Source organism: Pseudonaja textilis, chromosome 7, assembly GCF_049901715.1.
Source record: "Pseudonaja textilis isolate UNSWEBS1 chromosome 7, rPseTex1.2, whole genome shotgun sequence".
Taxonomy (NCBI): domain Eukaryota; kingdom Metazoa; phylum Chordata; class Lepidosauria; order Squamata; family Elapidae; genus Pseudonaja; species Pseudonaja textilis.
The window spans coordinates 50,668,356-50,681,503 of record NC_141996.1 but is presented as its reverse complement, the minus strand read 5'-3'; the positions used below and the strand labels follow the sequence as shown (position 1 = coordinate 50,681,503).

The 13,148-nt window shown below is 36.6% G+C and overlaps 1 protein-coding gene across 2 annotated transcripts in view; it reads left to right on the top strand.

Moving 5' to 3' along the window:
- CRYZL1 (crystallin zeta like 1) overlaps positions 1-12,435 on the top strand; it is a 32,084-nt gene extending 19,649 nt beyond the window's left edge. For both annotated transcript variants that reach the window (XM_026700569.2, XM_087937590.1), the window contains exons 9-13: positions 1,910-2,008; positions 5,176-5,294; positions 5,603-5,708; positions 9,766-9,811; positions 11,685-12,435. In XM_026700569.2, the coding sequence (XP_026556354.1) occupies positions 1,910-2,008; positions 5,176-5,294; positions 5,603-5,708; positions 9,766-9,811; positions 11,685-11,784 (470 nt within the window). In that variant the 3' untranslated portion in view covers positions 11,785-12,435. The remainder of the gene's footprint in view (positions 1-1,909; positions 2,009-5,175; positions 5,295-5,602; positions 5,709-9,765; positions 9,812-11,684) is intronic.
- Positions 12,436-13,148: the final 713 nt, after the last annotated feature.

Below are 13,148 nucleotides of genomic sequence, written 5' to 3'. Positions count from 1 at the left end.
CTCATTATTAATTAATTGGAAAAAAAATATGCAAAAAACACTATTTAAAAATTCGATCTGGCTATCAACAACGGAGGCAATGGTATACCCCAATAATTTGGACATAACAAAAATGATTAAATATAAAGATTTATTAGATCCACAAGGAAAATTAAAAACTCGACAAGAATTACAGGAACAGGGATTTAAAACTGATCAGTGGTTATATATACAAATTCATAGCAGATACAAACAAGATATAAAAGACTTTGGGATTTATAACAAACTGCAGAATCTAGATAAAATTTTACTAGGATCAAATAAAAAGAACATATCCAAATTCTATAAATACTTACTGGAAGTAGAATTAGAACAGGAGATAGTCAAAGGGAACATGATAGCCTGGAGCAGGAATGTTGGAAGAAGTATTACATTATCAGAATGGGAAAAGATTTGGAATAGAAATATTAAGATTACAAAATCGGCAGCATATAAAGAAAATACATACAAAATGTTTTATAGATGGCACTTGCCCCCTTCGAGGTTAGCGAAAATGAACCCAAACACTAGTCCAAAATGCTGGAAATATAAAAGCATAGAAGGAACCTACTTTCATATGTGGTGGTCTTGCAAAGAAACCCAGAAATATTGGCAAAAATCAGAAAATGGTTGGAGGAGATAACCAAAGAACAAATCGAATACAAACCAGAGTTCTTCCTACTAGGGATCTCTGATAAACATTTACCTAAAAAGATGAAATATGTAACAATTCATATCCTAACTGCGGCCAGATTAGCATTCGCCCAGTGCTGGAAATCATCCTATATACCTACAGAACAAATGGTCATCCAGAAAATATGTGACTGTGCAGAAATGGACAAATTAACTATAGCACTTAAAAATAAAGAGTCTTCAACATTTTATGATAATTGGAACTCGTGGTATAATTGGTTATTTCAGAGATAAACTGCTTAATGAACAATGGGTAATTTAAGCATAGATATTGACAAGATGTGTGTATTTAAATTAAGGTAGGAGAATTGGATCTTGCAGACTGTCAAAAAGGATATCTGTCTTTTTTTAAATGTATTTTCTTTTCTCTTCCGTTTCTTTGTTTCTTTTCTTTCTTTTATATCTCTTCTTCTCTTCTTTTTCGGTTCGTAAGACCGAGCGTTTTTTTTTTTTTCTTTTTCTCCCCCTTTTGTATATGTAATGTCGATATGTTTTTAATTGTAAATTCAATAAAATTTATTTTAAAAAAAAAATTAAATGCAACAACTGTATAGTATAATGCCATCTTGTGAGGTCAAAGGAGCCAGTGGAAGTGCAAATGACATTTGTCAGTGTTTTCTTTATCTGTGCATTTCTTTGAATAAATTAGCAGGTTTGTCTTCCTTGAAAAAAAAATAAAAATAAAAGTATACACTTAATCTTTGAATTAGTGCTTTATTGACAATATGGAAAAATCTATCAATTTGGTTCCATGTGTGTGTGTAAACTTTAAAACATGGTTTGAAAGCAAAGTCATTTTTACATATCTTTTTGTGATGTGTTTTGTTTTCTGCTTTTTTCATGTTTTGTTCATGGTTGGGGGCTTATTTTTATGTAAGGAATTTTCATAAAAGGTAACTGTTATTGCTGGTTTCTCCTTGAAATGCTTTTATATGCTTCCCAAATAGCATAGAAAAAATCAGGAAACCCCAAAGAACATAGAGCAAGGATATGAAACTTTTGTCTGAGCTGCTTATATTTATTGTGATGAGAAGGAGCAGCCTTAAGTTTTTGATAACTACCTGATTTTCCCTACCTACATTAACTATAAACCTTTTTAAAGAAAAGAAACTTTTTTTCTTTTATATATATTGGTATTTGGATTGATTTTTAAAACAACATGTGCCTAAATATTTATTGTACTTTCCCACCCATTCAGTTCGGATTATAGATGTCTCGAATGGAAAATATGACTTGACAGAAAGCTGTTTAGAGGAGACAGGTGGACTAGGAGTGGATATCATCATTGATGCAGGAGGTCTGTAATTATTTCAGAACTCTGTTTCAGAAAATACTTCCAAGTTCTATTAATTTATGTAAATGATTTATGGTTTTATTGTAAAACCATATCGTCCTGTATAACAATTGTATTGCTCAATTTTCTTCATGGATTTCTCTTTGAAAACGATATTAAGCTTCAGTTAATTCAGAATATGTCTACGAAGTTTCAATTTTGCTTTAGAAAACGTTGATGGTCTCCAAAGCATCCAGTGAGACCAAAGTATCTGGAGAAATGAATTCTTTCCAATTTTAGTATCCTGGGTTTAAATACCATTCTTGAAGATTCTTTGAATGTCTTTGCCAAATGAAGGTGGTAAGTCGCTAAAGGAAAGGGCCTGATGATTTGTGATTCCCCATTTATAAAATATATTCTTCAAGAAAACTTGATTAGTTGCCAAGTGAAAATATTCATCTTCTCTGTATCTTTTGAACAGCATTGCAAACTTTAAGAGTCCATGTTACAATATTTTGGATTATTGCTTGTACGTTTAGGGATGAATTGCATGTTTTTCTCTGTCTTCCAGTGCTAACTACAAATTAAAATGAGAAAATAATATTTCTAAGAATAGAAGTATACTAGCTAGATTGAATAATGAAATAATACAATTAGAGCCATAACTGTAAATATAACTATAGGCAGACCTTGACATACAGCGATTTATTGAATGGCCATTTGAAGTTACAATAGCACTGAAAAAGTGACCTATGTCTGTTATTCACACTTATGACCATTGCAGTATCTCTATGGCCACCTGATCAAAATTTGGATGCTTGGTAACTGATTCGTATTAATGATGGTTGCAATGTTCTGGGCTCATGTGATTACCTTTTGCAACCTTCTGATGAGTGAAGTCAATTGGGGAAGCCAGATTCACTTAACAACCATATTATTAATGTAACAATTGCAGTGATTCACTTAACAACTATGGCAAGAAAGTTGGTAAAATGGGGTAAAACTCACTTAACCACTGTCTTGCTTAGCAACAGAAATTTTGAGTTCATTTGTGATCATTAAGTCGAGCAGTACCTATATTGTCTGAGACTCGGGTTTATGATATGACAACATGGGCAGTTCCCAAGTCTTTTCCAAACCTTGCTGCAACAATGGTTGGCGATTTCTCTAATATTCCGTGCCAGAATGTTGGTTAATGTTGGCTTTGCTGCAGTTCATTCCTTTTGGAGACTTTCCTTGAATGCATTTCTCAGCAAATGTAGGAAGACTTGAAGAAAAAGAGGGGGGCGGGATTTAAAACAGCAGTACACTGTTGCCGGGTATGGAAAAGACACTGGGAATCTGCAGATAATAGTCCAGAAATTATTCATCAAGCTGTCTTGTACTTTTATAATCCTGGTGCAGTCACAGTAGAAGCCAGAGTCACTTAACAACCATGTTAGTAATTTAACAATTGCAATGATTCACTTAACAACTATGGCAAGAAAGGTTATAGAATAGGGCAAAACTCAATTAACAACTTTCTTGTTTAGCAACAGAAATATCCGTACTGTATGCTTTGTTTATTTGCTTCCTGTAGCAACAAATCATAATTCCTGTTGCTTCCTGTAGCAACAAATCAAACCCTAACTGGCAGCAATGTAGAATACTAAGTACACAATAAAATAAACAAGAATGTGATCTCCATAAAGACAAATCATCAATTAAAAAAGCAATAATAGCTACTATATCGCATATGAGTGCCATCAATCTTGGTTACCTTAAGTCCATACTGGGCAGGTCAGTTTTTATTGTTTTGTGGAATGACGATAAAATCTGTCCCTACCCACTCTTGAGGGAGGGACTGTTTCACAAAGCAGTGGCATAGGTAAGAAACACTGGTGATCTCACTTCTTATGGCAAGGAAAGATAATCCCTTGTTTGGGTGAACACACTTACAGGATGATTCTACCCAGAGAAGCACATTGTTAATACAATACATATCTTAAGGTTAAAATTATATTCACTATATTACAATTTGACATTTAATAAATGGAAAGCAAAGTCACTAAAAGTTGTGCTTTTATCCAAATGGTAGTTTAGGAAGAAGATCTGTTGCTTTTGTAAGGATCAAAGATTAAATAGGGGAGGTGAACGCAGCTGATCAGGCCAATTCAGGAACAGAATGTTTTTGCATATTTGGACAAGCATGTAAGCACTGTAGTTGTTACACTAGTGGCTCTGATTGGACACAGCACATACTTACGTTGTGCTTCACCATTGCACCTGGCTTTGCAAGCTTTGATATAGTAGAACACAATCTTCTGAAAGCACAGCTTGCCTTTTCTATTCTGCAGTTAACTACTCTAGCAATAGTCACAGGATACTGCCAAGATAATTAAACTAGTTCACTCCTGTGGTTTTTGCCCCTTTTGGCTGTGATATTTTGTTATAAGCCATGAAACAAAATCTTTTTGGGAAAACGGTATGTCAACTCGCAAAGCATCCCTGGCCTGCTCTCAAGTTGCCATAGGCAAGGGGGATGGGAAAACAAACTTACAGCTGCAAGGCAGCATGTCACTCAAAACAAAAGCACATTCCAGCCATATCTCTGTCAAGGCTGGTTCCAGGGTTGCACACAGTGGCTGGAGGGGAGTGATCTCTACAACCCAGGAAATTGCTTCATTGGAGAATGTGACTGATAACATACCTTTGGGAGGAGTGGCGAAACAGGGTCAGAGTTGCACCATACATGGAGTCAGAGTTGGCTTCACTTGGAATGTGCCAACATGAAGCTCCTAATAAATAATTGGATTTCTTTTGAAACTTGGCTTGAGGCTCATGGTTTAATTAGGGCATTGCTTGGAACCCTGACACAGTATTTAAAAAGGTACAGTAGTGCATTTATACCAGTGACACCTCAGAGCAGGTTATATACTAACAGCATACTGAAATGCTTATATGGATATATATTTCAAGCTTTGAATATTTATTCATCTATCAGTTTTCAAGTCATTGGGATCAGGTACACCTTTTATGTGTGTCAGAAATATAATAATTTGAGCCTGGTAGAGTTAAAAAAAGAAGAAGACAAGGTTCATGTAGTACAAAGAAAAACTGCATCCTGAAAAAATATGAATTTATTGATATGCACATCTTTTCAGTTCTAGCTCATCTTCCATTTTTAGAAAATGTATTTAATTTGTTTTTAGTGAGACTGTATAATAAAGAAAATGAAACAACTTCACAACAATTGCTACCCCACAAGCATGACATCATTACGTTACTCAGTGCTGGAGGACACTGGATTACTACTGAAAAAAATCTTCAGGTAAGAAGACATTTTTGAAATAATTATAGTCAGACCAGCCTTTCCCAGTCTGATGTTTTCCAGCTCCATCAGACTTTAATTTGCATAAAATTCTAGATAATACCTATGGAAGTTGAAATTCTATTATACTGTATATGGAATGCACCATATATCATCCTAGTCTTATATTTTTGGAATAAATAATAATATAGACATTGACAGTGATATTTTCTCTTAGAAAAAACTTTGTTAACCATCAACTAATGTTCTTTGTTTCGCTATTTTTATTCTAAGTAATATATCTTCACTATTTTTTCCCTTTTTTAAAGTTGGATCCTCCAGATTGTCGATATCTTTTCCTGAAAGGTGCTTCAGTTTCTTTTCTGAATGATGAAATTTGGAATTTGTCAAATACGCAACAAGGGAAATATCTATATATCCTTTCTATTACATATTTTTAATTGTATTTATATATCATAGTAGTTATATGTCATAATTTGTATCAATTGTTAGGTTAGTGTCCATGTTTCGCTGGCAGAGACAGCTGCAGAAAAACATCTCTTGTGTCTTGCAACTGATCCCTTTGTTGATGGGATCCAAAGCATTGTCTTTGCCAAAATATTACTGGCCAGGCAGGAAGAATAAGAGAGAAGTGGTCCCCTAGGTATCCACCACCCTCTAAGACACAAAGGCCTTTAAGGGTGGGAGTAAAAAAACGGAATTACACATGAACCTGGCAGCCCTTGATTTATGAGCATTCATTTAACAATGGTTTAAAGTATTGGCAGCCTTGGAAAAATTGACCTACACCTCAAAGTTATTAGTTGCACCATCCCCGAGGTCCCATAATCACTATTTGGGCTCTTGGCAACTTGTTTGTACTTACAGCAGTTGTAGCATCCTGATAGCAATTTGAAACCTGAAAAGCAAATTAAGGAAGCTGGATTTGCTTAATGATTACAGCAATAGCACTTATATACTGTGTTTACAGTGCTTTACAGCCCTCTCTAAGTGGTTTACGGAGTCGGCATGTTGCCCGCAACAATTTGGGTCCTCATTTTACCCACCTCCGAAGGATGGAAGGCTGACTCAAGCTTGAGCCTGGTGAGATTCAATCTGCTGAATTGAGGCAGCCGGCAGTCAGCAGAAGTAGCCTGCAGTACTGCCTCTAACCACTGTGATTTATTATGTGATTCATTTAACGACCATATCTTAACTACTAGAATAAACATTGTTGTTTAATCATTTTATACCTCCAAATATCAATCAAACCCAAAGTATAGGTCAGCTTTAAGTTTGATTGATGTTTGAAGGTGTAAAAATGGACTAACAAAAGACTTTACCCTTTTTTCAAAGAGATTTAAAATAGAGTCCCATCTCATGATGACTTGCTTAATGATTGTGTTGCTTAGTAACCAAAATTCCAGTCCTGATTATGATTATAAAGTCAAGGACTACCTATAGTGTAACATAAATAGTATTACTTGTACTGATGATTTTAATTTAAATAATTTACCTATTTAATTATTTGTGAAATATTTATACATTATATTGCCAAACAAAATGGTCAGCGTGATTTTTTTTTTTAACATCTTCAAAGTGCTTATTGCCTTCATAGCTCCTGTTGAAACACATAATGTATAAAATCAAAGTTTTTTTTACTTGGTCACGTACATAAATATTTTCATTTTTTCCAATTTTTCTGTCTTTCCCACCACATTTTAAATCCTTTAGCATACAATATAAAAACTACAATGTCATTTAATTTAATTATAATTGTATTTTCTTTCATAGAAATGCTTAAATAATTTTTTTCACTGAAAATCTTTACAGTAGAAAAGGATTTATTTTGATAGCTGTTTCTTAACTGTGTATAGAGACCTTATTTATTATGAAACAGCATAAACTAATGCAGTGCTTCCCAAGCCTGGGTAAATTATTCAAAATTGGGAAGGAGTAGTTTTTCTTCGGATAACAACACACATACCCATTACTCAATCAGAACAGGAATTAAATTGACTTAAACTATTTTACATACATTGGATAAAAAGCACTGTCTGTTAAGCAGTTTTGGAAAGCTTTGGGAAGCTTTGGACTAGTGGGTTCTCCTAAAGCTTAGGAATATGTGTTCAATGAAAGCATATACAGGTGAAACTCGAAAAATTAGAATATCGTGCAAAAGTTCATTTACTTCAGTAATGCAACTTAAAAGGTGAACCTAATATATGAGATAGACTCATTACATGCAAAGCAAGATAGTTCAAGCTGTGATTTGTCATAATTGTGATGATTATGACTTACAGCTCATGAAAACCCCAACTCCACAATCTCAGAAAATTAGAATATTGTGAAAAGGTTCAATATTCTAGGCTCAAAGTGTCCCACTCTAATCAGTTAATTAAGCCATAACACCTGCAAAGGGTTCCTGAGCCTTTAAATGGTCTCTCAGTCTGGTTCAGTAGGAAGCACAATCATGGGAAAGACTGCTGACCAGACAGTTGTGCAGAAAACCATCCCTGACACCCTCCATAAGGAGGGAAAGCCTCAAAAGGTAATTGCAAAAGAAGTTGGATGTTCCCAAAGTGCTGTGTCAAAGCACATTAATAGAAAGTTATGTGGAAGGCAAAAGTGCGGAAGAAAAAGGTGCACAAGCAGCAGGGATGACCGCAGCCTGTATTGTCAGGAAAAGGCCATTCAAAAGTGTTGGGGACTTTCACAAGGAGTGGACTGAGGCTGGAGTCAGTGCATCAAGAGCCACCGCACATAGATGGATCCTGGACATGGGCTTCAAATGTCATATTTCTCTTGTCAAGCTGCTCCCAAACAACAAACATCAGAAGCCTCTTATCTGGGCTAAAGAAAAACAGACCTGGTCTGTTGCTCAGTGGTCCAAAGTCCTCTTTTTTGATGAGAGCAACTTTTGCATCTCATTTGGAAACCAAGGACTCAGAGTCTGGAGGAAGAATGGAGAGGCACACACTGCAAGATGCTTGAAGTCCAGTTTCCACAGTCTGTGTTGATTTGGGGAGCCATGTCATCTACTGGTGTTGGTCCACGGTGCTTCATTAAGTCCAGGGTCAATGCAGCCATCTACCAGCAGATTTTGGAGCACTTCATACTTCCTTCCACAGACGAGCTTTATGGGGATGCTGACTTCATTTTCCAGCAGGACTTGGCATCTGCCCACACTACCAAAAGCACCAAAACCTGGTTCAGTGACCGTGGGATTACTGTGCTTGATTGGCCAGCAAATTCGCCTGACCTGAACCCCATAGAGAATCTATGGGGCATTGCCAAGAGAAAGATGAGAGACATGAGACCAAACAATGCAGAAGAGCTGAAGGCCACTATTGAAGTATCCTGGTCTTCCATAACACCTCAGCAGTGCCACAGGCTGATAGCTTCCATGCCACGCCGCATTGAGGCAGTAATTGCTGCAAAGGGGGCCCAAACCAAGTACTGAGCACATATGCATGCTTATACTTTTTAGAGGTCCGATATTGGTCTATGTACAATCCTTGTTTTATTGATTGCATGTAATATTCTAATTTTCTGAGATTGTGGATTTGGGGTTTTCATGATCTGTAAACCATAATCATCTCAATTATGACAAATCACAGCTTGAACTATCTTGCTTTGCATGTAATGAGTCTATCTCATATATTAGTTTCACCTTTTAAGTTGCATTACTGAAATAAATGAACTTTTGCATGATATTCTAATTTTTCGAGTTTCATCTGTAAATGCAGGTTAGAAACAATAAAATAATTGCTTTCTGTCTCCTCTCCATGTCCCTCCCTGGCACAACTGAGTTTCCTATTGAAGGAGGGCAGGCAACTCTCCTCTGTGTGTTGAAGGGAACTCTCAACAGGTTGCACGAATGGAGCTTGGATCTTCAGGATGTATACCCCTCCATATCCTGAAGGGAACACCTGCATTGAGCTAGTGAAATAACGTTGTATCCTGAGTTTCATTTCTGTAGTTCAACCAAGGATTTTCTTCCCCTGTGACCATGGAGGGGAGGAGAAATCCATTGGCTAGTGGCAGCAGTTTGCATCTTCTCTGTCTTTCTGGGGAAGCTGGCAGAGAAGATTGCAAATGGTGACCACATGATCGCAGGATACTTAGCAGCTGTTTCTAAGCACAAATAAATTGCCTATCACAGATCACAATAATATGATGGGTGGCTAGTGTGATGTTTTAAAGTGGCCAGAAGTGCTTTATGGATCTTTGTAACTTTGAACTGTCATTAAATGACCAGTCATAAGTTGAGGAGTACCTGTATTTCAGTGAAAAAAGGTTCCTCTTTAATTGTTCTTTCATAGGTTAATTTGTACCCAAGATAGTCTGATACGTGTTTGATTTAAGGTGATTGTGAGAGAACAGTTAGTATGACCAAATATATTATGAATCACATTTCTCCTTCAAACCTGGATCTTGGCACAGCTCTAACATTTTATATAGTGTTTCACTTGACTATTCTCTTCTATACGTATTTTGGAAGATGTAATGGAGAAACTATCAAGCGGAGTTTTCAAGTAAGGATAAATTGGTGTTTGAGCATTCTAAGTATTTCAAAATATATTCATTTAAGTATTTTATCAATTAACTGCTTTAAAAAGATGAGAAAAATGATAATTAAAACTTTTAGCCCCGATTAGCTCTAGAGATCCTAAATATTCTAGATCAGGGGTCACCCACCTTTTGGACCTCAGGGACCACCAACTCATAATTTGAAATCCCGCAGACCAGAGACCCTGGGAAAATCCCCCCCAAAATGCAGGAAAATTCCCCACCCCATTTTCCTACCAATCGATCATTCTTTATTTGGGATTGCAGGATACCATCTCCAGCTCCATTCTCAGGGGGGGAGAGAGAGAGACTTTTGGCTTCATGCAAGGAAAGCAGAAGTCTTTCTTTCTCTCCCCCGAACTCCGCCAGAAATGAGTCTTTGTGAGACTTCTTGCGCCGGCGCAGCCTCTTGGATCAGGATGCCTTGCAGGGTCCCAAAGACTCATTTCTGGTAGAGTTTGGGGGAGAGAAAGAAAGACTTTTGCTGCTTTCCTTTCCAAAAGCAGAAGAAGAAATAGGCGGAAAGAAGCATCCCGGTGGCCAGGTGAGGCAAGTGGGGCAAGTTCCCCCCTCCCCCCTTTCCTCCCTGCCATCGCTACCTCGTGTTGTTCACAATGCAAGCGACGCAAGCCTTGTGTTCCCACGTGCCATGTGGGTGGCACAGCCTTGTGTTCCCGTGCAGCCTGGATTAATTGCTTTGGAGGGGTGCTTTGGGGGGTGACATTTCTCTGTGGACCACCAAAATTTTGTTGCGGACCACCAGAGGTCCCCGACCCACTGTTTGGCGACCAGTGTTCTAGATCAGGGCTGCAAAACATTTGAAGTGTTTGATACATTGATACTTTTAAAATCCTTGTGAGCCGCAAAGAAATACAGTAAAACCCCTGGTCACGACCATAATTCATTCCATAACTTGGCGATATTGTCGTCTTCTAATGTTTCGTCTTCAGAAATTTCTGGGTCAGGGGTCATGTTTAATTGCTACCCAAGCATATGTTTGTGACCAGATTCAAAAATTTTGTGAATTTTTTTGGTCAGTACCCAATTTGGTAGCGGTTGGAAGCGTTCGTGACCAGAGGTTCTACTGTACTTGGAGCGCTGATATGTTTTGTGGCTAATGGAGCAGTAAAAGTGCTGGAGTTGGCAATGAATTTTGGAGATGCTCAGAAACATTCTTTTGGGGAGGCCATCCATGAAAATGTATTGCTATTTAAAAAAACAGGCTGCACAAGGCTACTTGGCATGTCCCAAGTTGTGCAGGCTATTCAGGGCCCATTTCTTTTTCTAATTATTGAAATTAGGAAGTTGTCAAAAATTATCCATGTATATTTTCCCCTTAGGACAAACTGCATATAATAAGTAAATTCACTTAGGATTACTCACGCATTATCTGGAAAATTGCCTTTCTAGATGTTGCATTTGTTCACAGTCCATGTGCATTTTCATAGATCTCAACAGTTTATAAGAGTTTACTAGGAATCAGGTTTAAGGCTATAATTGTACAATGTATATGTACATTTTCAGTTGAATATGATTTGATTTCAAACATTCTCTTTGAGGCTCTCCTTTTAACAGCATGAACTGCAGAGCAAGAATGGCCTCCATTCTTACGGCATTTTGAAAACCGGTAAAAACCTGACTCTTCAAGAAGAATTTTAGAGACTGACTGTGTATTTCCTCATCAGTAGTATTTTAATAATTTTATTTTATGTATTATTTGTTGATACTTTTTTTTCGGGGTGTGTGTGTGTCTTAATATCTATAAACTGCCTAGATATTCCTAGGGAGTGAAGTAATGGATAAAGCAAATAATGTACATTTTATCATTTTTGTTCTCAGGCCTCATCTGGATAAACCTGTACCATTATATGAAGCTAAAGTTTTTATGGAATTAGTTCAGAAGAATCAAGCAAGAAAAAAACAAGTTGTCCAACTATGAAGTTTCTAAGGCACTGTAAAAAGTGGTGTGTGTGTGTGTGTGTGTATGTATGTATGTATCAATTGTCCTCAGTCAATATCTGAAACAGTTCTTAATAACTATAGGTTGAGTTCCTTATAACCTTCGATCTAATTCATATGTCTAAAAACCAGAGGACTTACCTTTTAGCTATTGTGTACTGCTTTCTTTTGTTTGGCTTTTTTATTTTGAGGGGAGGGGGTGACTGCATGCTCATTCAGATGAAGAAAGGAGAATCCTATAAAGTCACAGAAAACTACATGTTTGTTCCAAGTTTAGACAAAGCATGAAATCATTAGGACAAGTTTACTATGAATCTAAATGACGGCCAAGATTTCTCAAAAAACAGATCATAGTCTAGATTTTTGGTTTGGCTGAATGCTTGCTTTAATGTTCCATCACGAATGAGAAACTGAGCAACATATTGTAACTTTGTAATTTTCCCTTTCACTACATTTTGTCTGTATCTTTATCAAAATTGTCACATAAACTTGTTTCATTTACAAAGAAGAAGGCACATTGAAATAAACCTGAGTAAAGTTGTCATTGTGGCAAAGCATTTCACAATACAATAAAGAGATGTCTCCAATTCAGATTTAAAGAATTGGATGCATTGTCTTCCCTGTTTTCAAATATCTACTTTTAAAGTTTTGTTATTTAGAATTTAGGGGTATAAACCTGCATTTGTTTATGCAGAAGTACAATACTTATCCCCAAAGGCAATTTCAGAATGTCTAATGTTTAAGTCTACGATGTTTTGTTATTTGATTCTGATCAAATTTAAAATATGTAATTCTAGAATAATCAAGACTATTGCACCAAATAAGGAAGAAACCTGTAATATATGTTTATTTTGGCATATGCTATAACAGACCTGGGCTTGCTATGTGCATTTTTATTAGTTGGATTAAATGCATATTAATTTTTTATTGGTCAAAAATTCCATTAAATTATTTATGTAAAAGATTTATTTGCCTCCCATCTTATGCAACTCTGAATGGCTCACAAATCTAGGGGTTCAAGTCCACGGAGTTTTAAAAGTGTCCGAGATTGAGAAACATTTTACTAAGGAATCACGGGTAGCAAAGCTATAGCTAGACAAAAGGGAAATCCTAATACTAATAATTGGAAGAGAGCAAATGGGTGTAGATTTACAATTCTAAAGTCTTCGTCTTTTGTGTTTAATAGCGGATCTCACAATAAAAAAACAAATTTTGAAAAGCTAAAGGGAACCCGTAAAGCTCCAGTTACGCTTTACTTTCCCCTTACGAGCGGGTCTCTTGCCTATCTAAGCTTTGATAGCAAGGCGGGTGGGGGCTGAGCTCTGGGCGTGCGTGGGGAAAAGG